At 38.9% G+C, this 18,624-nt stretch overlaps 1 protein-coding gene across 3 annotated transcripts in view; it reads left to right on the top strand.

Moving 5' to 3' along the window:
* Window positions 1-18,624, top strand: part of CADPS (calcium dependent secretion activator) — a 431,225-nt gene that overhangs the window by 302,169 nt on the left and 110,432 nt on the right. For all 3 annotated transcript variants that reach the window (XM_063113329.1, XM_063113327.1, XM_063113328.1), the window contains exons 13-16: window positions 257-444; window positions 14,255-14,356; window positions 15,818-15,881; window positions 16,292-16,415. In XM_063113329.1, coding sequence (XP_062969399.1) covers window positions 257-444; window positions 14,255-14,356; window positions 15,818-15,881; window positions 16,292-16,415 — 478 coding nt within the window. The remainder of the gene's footprint in view (window positions 1-256; window positions 445-14,254; window positions 14,357-15,817; window positions 15,882-16,291; window positions 16,416-18,624) is intronic.

Raw genomic sequence — 18,624 nt, 5'->3', positions numbered from 1 at the left:
AGTCCATGTCTTCCCTGAACTCAATTTTCCCATCCATGTAACAGGGATAACAGGATCTGCCTCATAAGTATGTTACAAGGATTAAATCAGACAGTACACACAATGGTTTAGCACAGTGGCTGCTGGTCCTTAATAAGCAATCAGTAAGTGTTAGCTCTGCTGTTTCCTAATCCCCTTCTCCAACCACTCCCAACCCTAGCAGCTCTCCAGAAAACAACCTGTATTTAAAAGAAAGTCTTCCTTATTCCCTATACAGGGCTGGTTCAGTCCTGGCCAGGTGTTTGTACTAGACGAGTATTGTGCCCGAAACGGAGTCCGAGGGTGTCACCGACATCTCTGCTACCTCAGAGACTTGCTGGAACGGGCAGAAAATGGCGCCATGATCGACCCCACCCTTCTTCACTACAGCTTTGCCTTCTGTGCATCCCATGTCCATGGGAACCGGTAAGCATGTGTCTGGGGGGTTCCTAAAAAAAAAAGCAATGGTTTATGGCTGGTCTCGCTTTTAGGATCATCCCTAACTCTCTGTCCATTCCCATTTCCATACACATACACATGGACACATACACATGGACACACACACACACACACACACACACACACACAAAGGTCTAATTTAGTTTCTTCTCTTTTTAAGAGACTTAGAAGAAACGGCAAACAGGACCTCTAGGGTGGTCTCTGAAGTGAGATCAACCCATGGCTCCTTCATCTACTAGCAATGACCCTGGTTGGTAATTAAACCCTCTGTGCCACAGTTTTCTCATCTGTAAAATGGGGATGGCTGTATCCTCATGGGGTTTTTGAGAGAAAACAAGTAGATACAAAGGGCTCAGCATAATGCCTGGAACAAGGCAAGAGCTTAATTCATATTTGCCTTTATCGTTGTCACCCTTCATTCTCTAAGTATTTATGATTACTTAGTTAGCATCAGACACTCTGGCATACATTCAATATATACGAATAAAAACCAAACACCAAACAAGGGCAGAGTTACATTCAGATTGGTGCTCTGGGGAAAAGGACTGAAATTCCTTGGTAGAATTTAATAAAGGAGCATGACTCAGATGGAGTAGCAGGATGGCAAGGAGGACCTCCCTGAGAAAGTGAGGCTGGAGCTGAGAACTAAAGCATATGTAGGAGTTGAGTGGTTCCAGGCAAAAGGAACAGCGTGTACAAATGTCCTGTGCAAGGAGGAAGCCAAGCACATTTCAAGAGCTGAAGCAAGCTAGGTGAAGCTGGAAGGCAGAGATGATGATAACACTTACAATTTAACCACAGAGCAAGGAAGAACTTTAGAGATCACTGTCCAATAAACCCCCTCATTTTATAGATTTTATAGACAAAACCAGAATGTCAAGTCTCCTGACTTTGTACCAAGTACTCTTTTTCTTTAGACCTTGCCCAGCTCCTGGAGGAAAAGATCCATGTTCTGAATAATGCAAAGCAGCAAATAATTTAAGAACATTGCCATTTGGCTCTGGAGACATAGAATAAATTTCCACACTGCCACAGCCAGTATACTATCCCGATGTATATAGCCTCACATTAGTAGAAAGACATGCCTACATTATCCTAAAGCACCCCAACTGACAGCCAGGGGAGGCACAGAGAAAACTAGGTGGCTTTCAGAAACCCAGACTCAGATGAAAAAGTTGCCACTCTGGGGAAATCCACATGTGGGAGAATCCAGAATTGACTACATTTATTTTAAATCAGAATTATGTCAGTTATCTTCATCTTTGCAAGCTGTACAACTCTGAAATATCTGTGAGATGTGTTTTATGCTTTGCCTCTCTCTAGTGCTGGTAGGTTTTTATGAAATACAATGTCAACATTTAGAGCTAGATAACAATAGCATTGTAGGTTTGAATATTTAACAGGCAACAAGGCTATCATCACCTCCCATTGTTATAACATTGGCTAGCCCAGTACATGACCTTTTATTTGCATAAAAGATACACATGAAAACTCTGATACCTGAGGGGTATCTGTGCATAATTTTTCTTTTTATAAATATGTACACTTTGATGACTATCTGTTACAGCCTCTTGGACTGAATTCTTTAGAGAGAGAGAGGGAGAGAGAGAGAAGTTGCATTATATTCTCTGGGTTGTCACACTGTATTCTACATATGTTACTGAATAAGAAAGTGTTATAAAATAATGAAGTGTTTTTGTAAACTCCCTGGTAAACATCATCATGAATTATGATACACATTGTCTGGATTTCATATTGTAAGACTGCCACTTGATTCACAGTTAGGTTTATACATCTTGTCATGGAAACAGTTTTGGATTTCTTATTTTCTTTTCAGTTCTGATTTTCCTTATGCAAGTTTGCATTTTCTTTTTTCTTTTTTTTTCTTTTTTTTTTTTTTTTTTTTTTGCTTATTATTTTAGTTCGAATACATTTGCTCTTGCTTTTTGATGCATCCTTCTTTTTCTTTCTTTTGTTTGTGCATGTGTATGTGCTTTTGATTCTCCTATGGCTGGCCACACTCTATGCATGCCTCACATGACCACCCCCTCTCCAAAGTCAACAAATGCATGTGTACCTTAGTGGGCTGCCACCAAATACAGATCCTGGAGGGAGCAAAACTCCTTCCCCACCTGAACCAGAGGCTAAAAAAGATAACAAAAAGGAATCTAAAAAAAGAAAAGATTTGAAAACCCAGTCAAATCAAGAGCCCCAAAGGTAAGAAGTTACATGTGTACTGGCTTGCGCTTTGCAATCTCTTTGCCCTTCCCCATCCCTCCATCTGTGCCACTACGTCCACCTTTGCTAACAGCAAGTTTTGTGTATTCCTGAAGTCTCTGTTTTTTTAAGGGTTTTCAAAGGTGTAATTTCTAAAAAAATCCCAGCAATGGGCAAAAATACTATGTTTTGGGACCCAATTTGAGTCAGGTGTTTAGTGACTTTTAAAAACATATTGAAAAGACTAATTGAGCAATATGTAAACATAATTGTGAGTCAGATTGCTTTTTTAGTGGCATCTAGTTAGGGGCCTGGTACCTTACCAAGTCATTCATAATAAGCAACCCATGCTTTATAATTATGAAATTACGTTTAAGGAGCAAATAAAACAAGTTGGCATAAGAAGGGCCTATACATTTACAGTAACTCCATCATTTTCAGTAAACCGCCTTCAGTTCTACATTCATCTGATGAAAAGAACTCCATCTCAAATAATGAAGTATAATAACAACACAAAATAAAGCCTATCATTAAATTAATGGCTTTTAGTACATTCACTTATATAATGAGATTACCTTCGAGGCACTTGTAACTTCTAAAATTTTGTTTGTCCTATCCTGTTTCCTATGTTCTTTAGAGATGCTGTCTTTGTGAATTAATAAATTGACAAATTGGTGACATATTTTGTTCCCTTTTACACTAGGTTCACTAATTATTTTCAGCGTTATCCTTATGTTCTTCACCTTCCCTACCCTAGCCCCAAATTAACACTCACACTTTAAAATTTTATTATTGTGGTTTTGACACTAATGATTCTGATCTTGGCATTGCCAAGCTACCCTAAATTTGCAAGCATGTATGCATTATGCTTTATTATGAATTTATTTACTGAGTATTCCTAAGCCCTTTAATGTATATAGTTCATTTGTAGACAGACCAAATGAAAATGCCCTTTCCAGGGAATGTGACAGTCTGTCAATCAATGTATGCAAGTCCAACAGTGAAGGTCAAAAAAAAAAAAACCACTGATTCTGGATAGCCACCCATCACCTTAACTTAAGCAATATAGAGAGATGCAAGGGAAGTAAAGTTTCTGTTTGTGTTTTGCTGTGAGGGTCATATTTGAAAGGCAACTGTAACTTGCAGTCAGTAAGAAAGTGCATAGAGAATGTTGCAGGTGCCTGAAGGTCAGGTCTGACAGCATGACAAGGCTTCAGAGAAGCAGTTTTCCTGGCTGCTGTCCAAGGTGCTGCTTTTGAAAGGCTCAACATCCAAGCTGAGCAGAGAGCAAATGGCCACTGTTGAAGGCAGCACTTTCTCAAGCTTGACCTATTTCCTAAGCCATGAAAAAACATCCAGAAGGATTTTGACTGGTACTTTCAGAGGCTTATGTGTGTTTCATGGTCTATGTTAGTGCTCCATTTTTTTTAATGATGAAGAAATCATAACATGAAGTATCAGTTGCGTAGCATTCTACAGTTTACAAAGTGCTTTCAAACATTCTCTCAGTTGCTATAAAATTTTCAGGTTAGCTATTTTTACATTCATTTTGCAGATGATAAAACTGAACATCTGTAAATTTAAGTAAAAAACCCAGATATTCTTTGAATATCCTTTGAACCTCTAAAATTCTCTTCTATGGGTTACAATAACAAATGAAATAGCCCATTGTCAGGTTCATAAATAAGGTTCATTTAAAATAAAGGTAATCAATACCATTTAATAAGTACTTTCTATATGCCAGGCACTATGTAAAGTCCTGTTGACATATGTTATCTTATGTTATCCTTGTTAAATACCTATGAAATAAATATTATTATTTCCCTCATCCAATAGATGAGGAGTTTAAGGCTCAGATAAATTCAGTCACTTGCTGGAATCTCTGTAACAAATAACTTATCTAAGCCTGATTCCGAGATGGATATTCTGACTTCAGAGCTGGCATTTGTAACCACTCTACATTACTGCCCTTATACTGCATTAGCACTTGTATATGATGTGAGATGCCAAGTTCATCCATTTCATACTCATTTCAACATTTCCAGGTGAGATACAGTAGCAGTCATCTGAATTAGTTAAGGAATTGTTCATTTTTGGCCTGAAGATGCCCCAAATCAATATGGCCCACCTGGTAATTTTAGCCTGCTGGAGAAAGCCAGAGTCTGTCTGGAGTTTTAGACCACCTTGGGGGAGAGTGTCCTCTGAACACAAATTAACAAACTTTGGTACTGGGGAAATCCTGTTCCTAACCTCTTTTACCAGCATGACTACCATTTGCATGTGGAGATGTTATCTATTCTTTGCCCAAGATTAAAAAGGAATTCACAACTCATATAAACAAATTGTCCTTTAACTGAATTTAACTGAACAATAGAACCCATTCCTACTGTCATCTCACAACCAGCTTCAGATTAGGTAAAAAGATTTTTTTACCGATTACTAACTCAGCAGCCCCAAAAAGGGGAGGCAGAGCTCTGCCCTGCTGCAGCTGGAAATCATTAGTGATCACTCAGGTGCCAATGAGCTAGTTCTTTCCATCTGCTCTGGTAGCCTATGCCACATCTCTATGAAAAACTATGCCTATGTGAATCGAAAATATTCTGACCAAAAGAAGACAGATCTGGTCAATCAGCAAGATGTTTGCTCTTTCAAGCATTGAGAAATATGGAACCATCCACATATTTGACATTTTTTAGAGTAGTGCTTCTCAACTGGGGATGATTTTTTTCCCCAGAGGACGTTTGGCAATTTCTGGAGATATTTTTGGTTGCCACAACTGGGGAGGGGTGTGCTATTGTCATTTAGTAGGTAAAGGCCTGGGACATTGTTAAATATCCTGCAAATGCACAGAAGAGCCCCATGCAAACAAAGCCCAAGATGTCACTAGTGCCAAGATTGAGAAACTCCCAGGTGGTGGGCTGAAATTTTTCCTTTTTGATTGCATTTTTTAGTTCTTTTGCAGAGACTTGCTCTGTGTCTAAAGGCATAATGGGTGCCACCACTGACTGAATTTGTGCAGTGGTTCTCACACTCTAGTTTTCGCATAAATCACATGGAGAGTTTGTTAAAATGCAAAGTACTAGGTCCCATCCTCAAATAATTCAGTTTAGCAAGTCTTAAATTTCCAGTTTAGGAGCTGGAAATCTGTACTTTTAATAGGCCCGCCCCAGCCTCCACCATGATTCTAAGGCATTTGGTCTTCAGATTACACTTCTTAAGGTCTTGGTTGTCAAACTTGGCTTCATATTTGAATCACCTGGGGAGGCTGAAAATGATGATGTCTGGGCCCCACCTGCAGAGATTATGATTTAATTAATCTGGATGTGGCCTAAGCATCATGAATTTAAAATCTCAAATGATTCTAATATGTAGCAAAGTTTAAGACTCACTAATTGAGGCAACATTCATTTGGGCCAACTTTTAAAACTAAACCCACTTTCTCAAAAGAGAGAGAGAAAGAAAAGGAAAATGTGAGCATGTTCAGCTGGTTGCATTTGGCGATCATAAAATCCACAGATGTAAATTGCTATATCTTCTAATTTTTAAATCAGCTCCTAAGGTTGCAGTACTTAATTTTCACCATAATATTTTTAGTATTCATTCTAGATGACATTTAGATTAGCATCACTTTGGTCACTATCCCACAGTGACAAGGCAATCAAACAGCTCTGATGATTGCAAGTTGCGTCAATGTTCCTTGGATCCCTTTATTATTGGGATTGAAATTTTTTCTCATTTACATTATTATTTAACATTTCTTGAATGCCAGTGCTGCTCTTCACATATGGCCTGCATAGAAAGTACATTGTATCAGCAATTAACAAATCCATAATGCCAACCGCCCCAATCCAAAGTAAGCTGCATAGATTAATGAGTCTGCAAGGAGATGTAAGAGGACAGGAATCCTAAAAATCTCTGAAAATGTGTCCAGTGATTCTTTAGGGAGATGTGTTTGGTGCCAAGGTGCTGCCCATGTTCAGAGATCATATGATCCCTGTAGGTTAGGATTTGAGTAATTGAACAATCATGTGCAACTCACTTTTCTCCTCTGTTACTCCGTCCGGGCCCCCTAAGGCAGTAAATGGTTCCATCCACCCAGTAGCCTAAGCCAGAACCTCAGGAGTCATGCTTGACTCCTCCTTCTCCCCCAGCATGTCACAACAATTCAATTACCATGCCCTGTCGATGCTCTTAAGTAGCTCTCGAGTCCATCCACTTCTCCCTCTCTTTAATCCACTGCCATAGCTCAAGTCTCTATCTTCTCTCCTCTAGACCAGAGCAATTGCCTTATTGACTGTGTCCTGACCTCCCATGTTGGGCCCTCACTCCCAGTCTATGTTACATAATGGCTCCTTTTATTTCTTATTTGAGGATGCTTACCGAGCAGTAAAGGAGTAATCTTTATTTTACTTTCACTCTAATCTCTCTCTCTCCCTTTCTCTCTGTCTCTCTCTCTCTCTCAACAAACATACACACACACACACACACACACACAGGCACTCACACACAAAAACATTATGTCTAGTGCTTTTTAACTCTTCTTCCCTCAAAGAGAAAAAACAAAAACTGTGTAGCAGGGATAGCTCTGTATTGCTTACCTCTGTATACAGCACTTTATATAGCAGGCAGGCATGGATGGGGGATGACAACGAGCCCACGTTCTTGGTCTCGTGGTGCACACTGACACTGGCATTATTGCACTTGTGAACGTGAATGTGTTGCTGGTTGTCCTTCTGGCTCTGAGCAGGCGTTGCGCATGGCTGAGTCATGCTCTCTAAATTCTAAAGAACCACCTTTACTTAAGAGGAACTACTTGGAAGAGAGAGGAAGAAGTCTTCAAACAAATTTCGGGTAAAAGATGACACCCCAGATGTCCAAGGAGAAATTCTCTTTAGAGCTTGTCTCCTTTTAACCCATGTGACTCTCTTCCTGAAGAAAACTTGCCCCATGAGAACCCATTTTCCAGCCCAGACATGAAATCTTGTGAAATGTGCTGAGTTATCTATCCCATTGGTGCACTCTTTCTGGCCCATGACAAATCATCAAGTAATGTGCATTTTCTTTTTAAAATTCGAACAATATGTCTTCATCCTATGGTAACTGAATTTATGGGTGCAAAACCGTATTTTCAAATGTCATGCCCCTTTTTCAGGCTTTTTTCACTAAAAAGCCATACATATTACAGATCTGACCACTCAGAAGTCTATACTTATTCAGGATAAAATCTGAAGCCTAAATGTCTATGTTTATCTAGAAATAAAGAAACCCATCTCTTCTTCTCTTATTCCTTAAAGTGAAAAATCTATGTACTACCAATTTTGGAAATCGGTCCTTCTCTTGGGGAAAAAAAAAAACGCATGCCTGGCTGCATTTTACATCATTTCTCTAATCATCTGTTGGATTCTTGCTTCATTTAGTACCTGGACTGAGCTCACTTTGTCTAATGTCCTTGTGCCAATAACATGCATATTCTTTGTGATTGTTCAGTAAGGAGAGACTTCTCAACCACTCCCATCTTCATAATAGGGTGAGTGACACCTTCTGATACTGTTGTGTTATAACTACAAGTTTAGAAAATTGTAAACAGGTCAGAAAAGACCTCATCAGTATATTTTTGCCCCCTCCAAGCCTCTTTTTTTTTTTTTTGAAATTGACTGACAGCCAACCCCAAGAAGCTACAGTGCACACTTCTAAGGTTGTAGAAACTGCTTGTTGTTGCTTCCTATCTTACTCTGTGTGATACAAACACTTTGATATATTTGTTTTAGCAGCGTGTCTGAGCCCCAGGGCGTCAGGGCATAATTAAAGGGCATGGGCTGGAAGGAAAGGAGAGGGAAGGGGTGAGGCTGGCTTTCATAATGAAGCAGTGACTATGGGATGTGAGAGACCTAATTATAATTTATAATTAACCTAGGATTATACAAACCATCCAGATGAGCAAGCAGGGATGTCTCCTTTTGAGAGGATAATGCTTCGGTGCTATTTTGAATTTGTAGTTATTAACCATTTGAAAGAGACAAAGGAAAATATCCCACACTAGGATAAATTCAAACATATCATTCTAAAACTTGTAAAGATAAAGAGTTGCTGGGAGTAGTCAATTAAAAATAAAAAGGTCAGCGGTTAAGAGAAGGTGTTTTGTCTAAATGTCCTATTTAGGGAGCATTGCAAGGAACATCTTCCTATGAAGTTATTCTGTCCCACTCTGGCCCTTTAAGCTCTCATGTTTCTGGGCTGGAACAATTTAGTTGCAAGTAGGATTCGGTTATCATGCTTGTTTAAGGACATTTTCATGGATCCATAATGCGGTCTGCAGGCATGCATCCATTTGGAGAGAGAGAATATATCATGTTTACGGTGCCTGCACCAGCATATGTGGACATTTGCATTTGAAGATGAAAGTATATTCCCTCTTCAGCTGGAGTTTTACCCCTTGTTGGTAGCAATTGGAGACTTAAAGCTGGCTGTATGCAGAGCAGCGGACCGGACACTCTTTCCTCTTCTGTCAAATTCATACATTTCTTTTTACACCTACATTCTGCACTTAATCACCAGATAGAGGCAATATCAGAACACATCAGTCATTGTAAGCTTTGAATTAATTTAGAATCCTGACCTTCTTGAAGAGAAATCTTACCTTTCAAAAGGAGGTCTTGTAGCCCAGCTTTCACCATAATGTGGAAAAACATGCTAGCAAGATAATTAAATGCTAGGAATCTGTGTGCTCACCTGGGTGTGTAGCAACAATTTAATGACCCCAAAGAGGTAAATTCATTTCACAAAACACATGGCAGCTTGAATTCTTTGAGTAGATTGTTCACACTTAATTTCAAATATCAAAATAAAATGTTTCACATTAAAAACCCAGTACTTAATCATATTGGATTAATCCTACAATAGACATTAATTAATAAGCTCTAGCTCAGAAGCATTTGGGGAAAGGAAGGACAATTTGCAGAACCAATAACTCAAAAAATGGATAGCTGGGTTATGGTAGTTTCAATTTGATGGGAAAAAAAAGAAGAAAGAAAAATGGAACTCTAGATATATTATTATTTGTGACATGGCTCAAGATGGGAGACTGTGAGGAGAGTGAAGATGACAGAACTGGTGCTAACCACTGTGACAAGAACTTGAAGAGCAGCCGACATGACATCTCTCCTATCATGCTGCCAAAAATGTCAACTTTGTGAAGGACAGTGAGAAAATGGTTTGCCGAAAATTTGAAAGGTGGATTCCGGAGATGCCTGCCATGTCAGATGCGATATAGTCTGCTGTGGCTGGAGAGACCCACTTCTGGCCCCAGTGATGGCCTGCAGGTGGTAGAGTTTCCAGTCTCCGGCAAGGCTCCAAAAATGACTGCACTTGACCTGCATATTGTCTCAAGTTTGCAGGATCATGATATACAAGAAGTGAGTTGTTAGCCAGTGTGCAGTTAGTTGGATGGAACCAGAGACCAGGGCTGGATTTCCTCTGTGTGTGTGTGTGTGTGTGTGTGTGTGTGTGTGTTTCTAAAGCTAGGTTCAAAGGCATCTTCTACTAAAATCGGGGGCACGGGGAAGGAGGAGATACGTGCTTTATGAACTTACATCACATTCAATGTAAATAACAAAAACTAACTAGATCAACTAAGCAAAAGGGAGTTTGTTGGGATGATGCTGAGAACCTCAAAGAAAGGGAGGGGGACACTGGAATCAAGGCAGTTACAGAAGAATAGGAAGCAGAACTAAAGCAGTCATTCTTAACCCTTAACTAAATGTTAGAATAACCCAGAAAAATGCCAATGTCTAGGCTCCACTGCAGACAAACTGAGTCATAGTTTTGAGGGTCGGACTTCTGACAGTTCTAAGGTGCAGTCAGAGTGCAAGAACTCACAACCTATGAAGACAGACTGGTTAAGGCACAGCTGCTGAGACAAGCAAATTCTACCTGTTTCTGCCAGCCCCACATCATTTACTCAATTTAGAGATTCCAGAAGAGAGTGTCCAGGTGACTGAGCTTAGGCCATAGTCCAGCTTAGACATACAGTGGCCATGAAAGGAGTAACTGGCCTTGAAGAAGCCCATTAGCATCCATAGTGGGAGAATAGGCACTTTAATTTGCCCTTCCCAAAAGTACCCAGAGTGTGGCCAAAGTCATTTCTCCAAATTCAGGGGCTGTTAGGAAGTAGCAATGGATGCAGAGGCCAGAAGCAAGAGGGGCAGGACATGCACAGCTGGGACTTTAGAGGACCAGAAATTCAGGCTCCTTGGCATGTGTTCTGCATAAAGACACATCTCAGCCTGGAATTTTCTAACTAGAAATTTAAAATCCAGCTCCATCCCTCCTCTCTCTCATTCTCTCTGACTCCTTAAGGGTTAAAAGTATTGAGAAAGGAATAAGATGCAGAGCCAGTTTTATGACAATTATAGAATCACCCTCAAATGTTTCCAGAAAAAAAAAATTGTGGCTTCTGAAAGACACCAATACAGGTCTACTATTTATTTTGCAACTAGCACTGCTTGGAATAGCACATTGGAAACAGTACAAATGCCACTTTTGGAAAAATCGATAGTTCAGTAAGTGGACCATGTACTTCTTGTGGATCTCTGGTTCTAGATCTGCTCCAATCTAAGGCAAATTGGGAACCCTGAATCAAACATACCCTTTCAGACACTGGAAGAGCCACCCACAGAATATTTTTTTGCTCTAGAACAGTGGTTCTCAAAGTGTGGTCCTGAACCAGCATTGCCAGCTGTACCAGAGAACATGTTAGAAATGCAGATTCTCAGGCCTAACCCCAGACCTACCAAAGCGGAAACTCTAGGGTGGGCCCAGTAACATAGGCTGTCACAAGCTCTCCTGGTGATTCTGAAGCACACTCAAGTTTGAGAACCACTGCTCTAGAAAAAGTATTTTATTGCTTCTGTGTAAAATAGTGCTCTCCAAAACATTTAGCCAAGATTTTTCAGTTAGTTGCTCTATAGAGATCTATCTAAACCTGTACAATTACATTGACAAATTACAGGAGTCCACGGAAAAGACATTGATGTTTGACAGAATTTTCAGGAATAATTATGTGAAGTCAAACCAAAAAACTATACTTTTGCTTTTCAGCTGATATAACCTATGATCTTTGACAAGTTATGTTATTCCTGTGTGTCTCTTCCTCAGTTTGCAAAACAGTATCCCCTGTTACAAATACCATTTCAGAGTAATTCTGAAATTACTGTTTGTAATAGCAATTACAGACAAATTTATATTTAATGTCAAAATCATAATTTGTTTTATCACCTATTTTTGTTGGTGAACTCAGTACTGTGTGCCCTACAGACTTAATAAGGTTCGCTTATTTATTTTAAAATAATACTACTCATACTGACATGGGCAATCATGAAGCAAATTTAAGAGACTTCAACTATAATTTTTATTTACTTTTTTTGAATAATAAGAATAATGGTGTTCAGAAAGTAGTCCAAGGAGAGGTTATCAGGGAAGTAGACGCTGCTGTCTAATACCTTTAATAATTACAAATGTGTACAATCAGGACAAAAAGAAAAAAAATCATGATCAAATTTTATCTTTCAAATAATATACTTGTAGTGAGAATTAGCTGAGAAGACCAGGCACACACTGAATGTTCAGTTTTTATTATCTCAAATGCAAATGAAAAAGCTGCCTTCTGATTGACTAATTGCTTTAAAAAGCTTGTTGGGTATGAATGAATGATTTTATTTACAGAGATTTATCTCCTAATAATGGCCACAGACATCTCTGAACTGTCCGTGTTAAATGGTTTACATGCTTTTGCCATGATCTATAAACCGCTCCCTGAACTGTAAATTATATTTAATAGCATTTCTCTCTGGATTAATTCTCTCCTAAGAAAAAAAAATGCTTTGAATGGCTCCCTTTCCCCCCAATCAAGTGTGTGCATGCACATGCCAATCACATAAACAAATGTGTGTTCAGTGCATTAGCAAGCTGAATTTTGTGTAAACAAAACTCAAAAGCCACAGCTAAAGAAAGTGGTAGCTTATAACAGAAACATGAGAAGTTACCAAAGAAAATGTCACATATTTTGTGGGGGCAATGAATTCACCCTGAGATTTAATTACAGATTCGTGGGCATTTCATGTAAAAAAATAAATATATAAATAAAAATTTTAATAAACTTTGTAAATTAACATTTGAGATTTTTCCAGAAAAGGTGAAAATAAGGACACATTCCTAGATCCCACAACCTACCTGATATTTATCATTTTGCCTTCTTTCTTTCTTTAAGTTTGCAGGAGTGTGAAGAAATGGACTGAACAAGATTTTACTGTTTCGGGGGGGGAAGTTTTGTAAGGTGGGGGAGGGGAAGTTTTCTCATTTTTTTCAAATAGGACATTTTTATTATTTAAGAAGAAGTGTAGCTGACCAATTAACCACTAACAGGAGGTACATTGCTATCATTCGCCAAGTCTTTTGTGCAGTCAGACTGGCCTAGTATAAAGGATTTTCCCAACTTATGCTGGATCTTTGAGAAAGCCTATAAATAAGACCATTTGTTTGGTCTCAAGATGACTTACATTTGCAAACTGAAGAATGTTCCAATAGAAGTTTCATGGTGACACACCAATCTGCAAACTGGCTCAGCCAGTAGTCAAAACAAGTCACTACGAGATCTGGGAAGCTGAAGCCTTTGAATGGGTCAGATTATCCAGCATCTAATTTGGCACAGATAAATTTCAGCTGTAAAAATGAAGCCTCTCTTTATGTTTTCAACTTGAATGGTCCATAATAAATAGGGTAAATGTGTATGCACTTAATGGTGACACAGAATGGGAATACTGTGATTAAACTAAATCACTTATTTATGCTAGGGCCCTTCTTTTTATTACAATTAGCGATAGTTTGCTAAGATGAAAAACATGTGACTGTTGTTCAGTTAATACATGAGTGCTTAAATTAATTTGAACATCTATAGTTATAAGCTGGAAATTGAACTGTGTAAGAACTTTTAACACCGGGCAAGACAGACACTTACAAGGCACCTGATTTTCATAGGAATTTGTGTGCATAATCCAAGGGTCTCAAACCCAAGTGCCTAAAAGAGAGACAGGTAATGAAAATTAAAGATGTGGACCAGGTGAGCGCCTGCTCCAGCTAAGGAAGAAACCATTAGCATGTACCAATTAATAATGCCAGCTCTTCCGAATTCTCAAGAGAAACCGGAAATCAGAATTGTATTATAAAGCCATCCTAATTTTTTAGACGTTGGCAACTAGTTCAAATGTTTTAAGAAGCTGTGAGCCAAACAGAACAGGTCTAGGAGATGGACTTAACCTTCAAGCCACTAGTTTTGTACATTTCACCATTTCAGAAAAAATGAGCTACAGTTCTGCAAGTGTCTCCAAAATGGTAACCTCAAAACATCCCCTTCAGAAGCCAGCCCTGAATAGCAGGGCTTCTCCTTAGGTTACATCTATCATTGTAGTTGTTTCTTCTAAAATGGACAGTTTCCTCCTGCTAGAGATTTGATTTGATGGTGTCAACATATGAGGTTCCCGTCACTTCATGACATGTCTTCTTTCAGGCCTGATGGAATTGGAACTGTGACTGTTGAAGAAAAGGAACGTTTTGAAGAAATCAAAGAGAGACTCCGAGTTCTGTTGGAAAATCAGATTACACATTTTAGGTAAGGATATGGGGTTTAGGGGCTTTTTAGAAGGATAGGACTGAGGAGGGGTAAATAAAGGGCTTGATTTTCCAAAACTGTAAATCTATCAAAGACACATTGGATATTTAGAAATAACTGAATGGAAAAAGCAATGGGACATGGTTTTGCAGTAGCCAGGAGACTTTGAATTCTTAAGTTCACTTTATTTCCATTAGCAAAACAAAGCCTTTCTTGTGCGAGCTGTCCTTGGTCATCAATGTAGTATAAAAAGTTTAATTAGGAACCTTCTTCAAGGTTCCTAAATAAAACAGTAAAAACAAAACAAAATCCTTTGAATCAGATCATAATGAACAGGAGAGGATGGTAGTGTTACCCATAAGAGACTCTCCACCTTCTCTGCTGTCTCAGAAAAAGAACTAGCTGGCTATGAGGAGAAAGAAAGAAACTCAGATCAGCCTGGGAGGATTGAACCCTCTCCCCATACTGGAGACATCCTGCAGATCTGCAGATCTGCACTTACGCTTTACACCGCATAGCCTACTTCTTTCTTGGAGCAAATTAGTAACAACACAAAAATAGCAATAGCATTTATAGTACTCCCTATTTATTAAATACTTCCTGTCTTCAGGTACAGGATGGGAGGCTGGAGAAGTATTAACTCATGTTTTTATTCTCAGAACAACTTTGTAAGGTAGTTATTATAATCCCCTTTTTAAAAAGGAGTAAACTGAGGCTGAGAGCAGTTAAGGAACTTGCCCAAGGACCCCCAGCCGGCAAGTGGAAGAAGTGGGGTGCATGTATAGGATAATCTGAGTTTAGGTAGCCCATGCTGGTTTCTCTGTACCATGAGGAACAGTGTTCTGATGGCCTGTGACAGCCTGAAATAGTCAGTGGAACTCTTAGTGGTACCTGGCAGAGTTCTATCTGTGCCATCAGAATCCTCCTGGATAAACCTTTATTGTTCACACACTATGTGTAAAATGCATTTCTAATAGCAAAAGGTTCAAAAACAGTAAACAACCATGAGCAAGGAAAGACAGTTAGCAGAATTATGAATTTGCTCTAAATACACTCCTCTATTTCATATATGCATCCTTTAAGAATTTAATTACATGTGTTTGAACTTCAGCCTATTTCAACTAATATTTTTTTTAATGCTGGTCACCATAATAATCTTAAGGTCACATTTGAACTTCTCCTTCACAATAGAAATCTAAACAGAGCTTTATGTCATCACTTCAATATTCCTTTCTGCTGCAGACATTTGCAGAGTCCCTCTTTAGTCATTATTCACACATACACATATATACATTATATACACACATATATGGTGTGAAGTCAGATTAACATAACACAGTGTGACAAAATAAAAAGCATTTTCCTTTCCTCAGAGAGTTGCTATAGGAATCAGATTTCAGCATATTTCATGCTAAAATGTAATAGATTTGGGCAACCTGAAGAATTTTATGTCTTTTTTAGGTATTGCTTTCCATTTGGTCGACCTGAAGGTGCTTTAAAAGCTACTCTCTCACTCTTGGAAAGGGTAAGAATGAAAGTGAAAGATATAAAACATCTATAAAGAGAAATGAACATAATTGTAATGAAATACTGTGGTTGAATGACCTAGTTTGTAATTTTTAAAGGATCTGTTTACCATCCATCAAATATCAGAATAAAAGCGAAGAGACTGCTAAAATTCTAGATATTTTATCTTCAGACTCCCAAATAGTTAGGATATGTTGAAGATGTTCCTAGCCCTCCCCTGATTCATGAACAAGCTTTACCATCCTAACTGCATTGCGATTCTGGTGCTCTCTCTTTACCAGGGCTCTCTATCAGTAGTAAGTTGCAGGAGGCATTCATAACTAAGTTTAAACTTGAACTCCTTAAGAAATATAAATGAGTAACACATTGTTTAAAACTTTGTAGTAATCCCTTTTTTTCTACCTAAAGGTCTTGATGAAAGATATTGTTACCCCAGTGCCACAAGAGGAGGTTAAAACAGTTATTCGTAAATGTCTGGAGCAGGCTGCTTTAGTCAACTATTCTCGGCTCTCAGAGTATGCCAAAATCGAAGGTAAGGCTCCCTTCTGCCCCCGGTTTTGAATTTAAATTTTGGTATGCCTCCCTGGGGAAATTTTGTTCTTTTCTGATGGGCACCAGAAAACAGTGGTCCACCTGAGTACATTAAGCTGAAACCTGCTGAAACTTGAAATGTGGAAGCTTCCTTGGCTATGACCAAATAAATAAATTTTAAAAGACAGGACAAGAACTCAGGAAACATCCTTTGTAGGGAAAGTATATTGAATATAGGATGTTATCAGATAACTAAGTTCCTTTTGAAGAGTCTGCGTTGGCCCTAAGTATCTGCTCTGTGGCTAATGTTTTCCTATGAAAGAGTTCTGAAGGTTTTCTACCTTCTTTACATAGAGAAAAACGAAGCAGTCTGTCATCCACTGCTAATAGCATTGGAAGTAACACAAGAATTGAAGAAAGCAACATCCAGGTTTTGCTTAACTCTCTCTCGCCCGTTGAAAGCAGCTTGTCTTTTGGTAGCATTTCAAACTTGATGGCAGGTTAATGTTGAGCCACCTCTGATGGCTCCAGGTTGGCTTTAGATCCCATTCATTCTTGTTACTCCGGACCTAGGATGCTTGTTACCACTGCCCTCTCAAGCTTTAGGGAAGCGGTCACTGGTGACCAGGTAATCATCACAGGCGCTTTGACTAAACTCTACTTGAGAAGATATGGTTCTTTGGGACCTATTCATTCACAAAGGTATTAATCGCTTTTCATTGTTACCCTGTTGGCTGCTATAGGGTGATTTGAAAACCACACCCAACTTGACCAGTGGTGTAAGTGTATAAATGTGGAAGTTCTGTGTGCAAAACTCGATGTGTCCGCATTCTGGAACCTGATGTTCTCTCACACGTGAAACATGACACCAACTAAAACCAGCAAATGTACATTGTCTACCTCAGGACAACTGGGAAAACAAAAAACAAAACTGACCAACCACCCAGACCCCATCACTTACCCTGCCAACATCCTTGTTTCCTTAGAGAATTAGGTTAAGATCATGTCAAATTCACAGTGTTTGTACATTACATGTTCGCCCTCTCTCAATTTTGTCTGTCTGACAATGCAAATTGTGTACCAGTGGTAATGAATTCATTGTTATGCATCCAGGGAGAAACACTTAAGAATTGGGCACTAAAAGGATGTTTATCAACTCTTGACTTGGTAATGAGTGACAAAAATAAAAGAATGAGAAGATCCTGAAAGGGCTGTATTAGCAAATAATTGTTCCAGCATTTACCGTCCCAGGACATGATGATCGGTTGTATTTGGTAAAGTCAACCGGGTACCTAATAATTCGAGTCAAGGCCAGAGATGGGATGGAAACACAAAACGTTCAGTTGCCATGGCTGCTGCCTGATAGGTCTTGGTCTAGCTATTACTAGTCTTTTGGTAAGATCTGCTCTCTTCTTTCAGATAAATATATCCAAAATCAAACTTTAAGATCTGTAAGTAAAAATGCATTCATTTCCAAAGTAGATCAGCTGGTCTGTAATTTCCTTTTGTGCCTCAATTCTTCTTGGTTTTGTTAATTATCTTTTGCACTGTGACTTTTAGGTCTGGGGATTCTTTGAAGAAACCAATCCTTTTTTTCCAACTCTCTTTTCAGAGAAGTACCTCATTCCACACTACCTGCTCTCTTCTGCTTCTCTCCTTCCTTGTCCGTGATTGGCTCAACCACTTTTTGACGTGACCTCTGCAAAAGTGGCTGAGACACCAATTTCAAAGCATGCTGGGATTGTGAATTCAGACAACCCAACATCCTCTGGCTGCATGTATCAGGTTTTCTTTCATGAACATAGTCCACCGTAGGCTGAGACATTGCAGCTTAAAGATATTACTACCAGACAACTTTCTTTTACAAGGCTCTGTTACTAGCCTCAGAAAAGAAATCTTCCATTTTTACATTTGAGCCCCTCTGTGAGCATTAACAGCTTGGTTATCTGAGAATTTTGGAAAGAAGTTGTAGTAATATTGCTAGAGACTATGTTTATGAAGAAATACCTCAAGAGCCTTAGATACTAAAGTCTGAAGTCCTTAGTATCTTGGAGCCTTAAATCAATGAAATTCTGTTTCCCTTTACTCATGATGTTTTTGGTCATTGTATTCTTGCAAACAACTTTAGAGAAATGCGTAAAATCATGGTCACAATCTTTCTCGTGACTCACGGCATGCTGAATGGTTAATCCAGTAGATTTCCAATTTTG

The sequence above is a fragment of the Cynocephalus volans genome, chromosome 11, assembly GCF_027409185.1.
Source record: "Cynocephalus volans isolate mCynVol1 chromosome 11, mCynVol1.pri, whole genome shotgun sequence".
Lineage (NCBI taxonomy): Eukaryota > Metazoa > Chordata > Mammalia > Dermoptera > Cynocephalidae > Cynocephalus > Cynocephalus volans.
The sequence above is the reverse complement of the archived record's forward strand: the minus strand, read 5'-3'. Positions and strand labels throughout refer to the sequence as shown.